Genomic DNA, 1,911 nt, shown 5'->3' with positions numbered 1-1,911 from the left:
GGGGGGGGGGGAGGGGGAGCTCTAGCCCCTTCGAACCCCCAATCCCAGCACCACCACTGAGTGCAGCATGGGCCAGGCCTGGCAGGAACAGCCGAGAGCAGCCTTCCACTCCTCTTCCTCCTCACCCCCCCCGAGGACATGGTGGGGGCTGGCAGGCGTGGGGAGGGCGAGCTGCCGCTGCTGGCTGGAAGGCTGTGCTGGGCTGTTCCTGCTAGGCCTAGCCCATGGTGTGCTTGGCGATGGCACTGGGAGTGCGGGTTCAGGGGGCTATAGCCCCCACTGGGGCCCTGCTCCCAGTGCTGCCACCGCAGCTGCCCGGCTTTAGCAGCCTGGCCCCAGCCTGTCGTGCATGCAGATCTGGGGACCCCCCCCCGCCCTCCTGGGCTGCATGCTCCCCTCTTCCCCTGCCCCTTGGACGAGCTGCTTGTGGCTCCATCCCCCGCCCTGCCCCGACTGTGCAGGGCTTGCTTCTCCCTCACCCCTGTTGAGTGGGTGGCAGATTGAGGCTCCAGCGGTGAGGGAGGGAGTGGGGATAGGCTGGGGGCTAGGGCTTGACCTGCCCCGCCTCCCCATAGCCCTTTCCCCTCCCCACAGACTTACCTGCTGGGTGGAGGCAGGGGGTATATCTTTGGTTCCTTTTAAATTCCAAAAGTGATCTCTGACTTAAAAAGGTTGGAGACCATTGCTTTACATGCTGGTATAAATAAGTACACCAGCTTCTGGGCAGTGGAGAGTCTGACCTTCTGTCCTTTAGGGCATCTATACACGTGCTCTGTGGTGGGGAGGAGAGGGGAGGCACTTTAATTAGATTGGCTCTGAGACCTGCTCTAATTAAAGTGCCCACAGCATCATGTGTATTCAGCCTCCTGTGCTTCAAAATGGTGGTGGGGACATTTGAATTTAACTTCATTCAGTGAGCTCTATTTCAAGCGCCCCCACCACCATTTTGAGGCATTGGGATACTAAATACATGTGACATAAGAGGCTGCTGGAGTGCATAAATTAACATGCTCCAGCAGACTCCATTAATCGAGTCTGCTCCATCGCGAGCAGATGTCCAGCATGTGTATAGGTGCCCTTAGTTTTTAAAATAAAAGGAGTGGATGTGGGAGGAATGACAGTCTTGAGCTAAATTTGAAGCCTTTAAGGTTTTCCTGTAGTCACGATGGAATATTTTCAAGTATTTTTTAATATCTTCACAATGCAGGTAATGCTACATAAAAGAACTTAATTTTTCAGAAGTCAGTGGTGGGGGAGTGGGGAGAGGGCTTTCAAATAAAATATTTGAGATTTGAAGAGAAGCTCATAACCTTAACTCTGTACCGTGCAGCAACTTTCTTGTGATTCCTATGGTCAGAACCACCTCTAGACAAGAAGGGTCTTGACTGTTGGGTCAAAGCTCACTCCAGATGCTGCAGCTGAAGCTCCTAGAAAGGCTACAGCCTTTGAATGGAAATGTGGCACAGTTTAAAACTAATCTTTCCTTTTATATGTTGTCTCCATAGGTCAGAGAAGATGAGTATGCCCGTTCTGACTACCAGTTTTGAACAATTAGAAGTTGGACAGTTAATAAAAAGAGGGATGTGCTGGGGTGCATTGTAAACCTAAAATAGATGTGGAAATATTTAACTTTCTATGTAGTATTTTTATTTTAGCGCTTACTTTAAACATGAAAACCTCTATTAGCGTGTCACCTCTCAGTATAGTTTGCTTTTCAGTGCTAAGTGGCTGATTTGTATAAAAATAGAATGCCAGGATGGAAAGCCTCTTTATTGTTGTAATTTGGAGTGGGGGAGGGTTGGGCAGGGCAGTGTTAGTTTGTAACTTACTGAATCAATGAGGAACATGCTTCATGCAGACTGCTTCTTGTTGCACTGAATCTGTGAAGGGAAATGTTCTTACTTAATTGTA

The 1,911-nt window shown here is 49.8% G+C and overlaps 1 protein-coding gene across 2 annotated transcripts in view; it reads left to right on the top strand.

Moving 5' to 3' along the window:
- ASPG (asparaginase) overlaps nucleotides 1-1,634 on the top strand; it is a 77,038-nt gene extending 75,404 nt beyond the window's left edge. For both annotated transcript variants that reach the window (XM_019518492.1, XM_019518491.1), the window contains one exon: nucleotides 1,506-1,634. In XM_019518492.1, the coding sequence (XP_019374037.1) occupies nucleotides 1,506-1,547 (42 nt within the window). In that variant the 3' untranslated portion in view covers nucleotides 1,548-1,634. The remainder of the gene's footprint in view (nucleotides 1-1,505) is intronic.
- The last annotated feature ends 277 nt before the right edge of the window (nucleotides 1,635-1,911 follow it).

This window comes from Gavialis gangeticus, unplaced genomic scaffold (assembly GCF_001723915.1).
Source record: "Gavialis gangeticus isolate Ggan-Ray unplaced genomic scaffold, GavGan_comp1, whole genome shotgun sequence".
Classification (NCBI taxonomy): Eukaryota; Metazoa; Chordata; order Crocodylia; family Gavialidae; genus Gavialis; species Gavialis gangeticus.
Note: the sequence above shows the minus strand (reverse complement) of the source record. Positions and strands in the feature narration are given on the sequence as shown.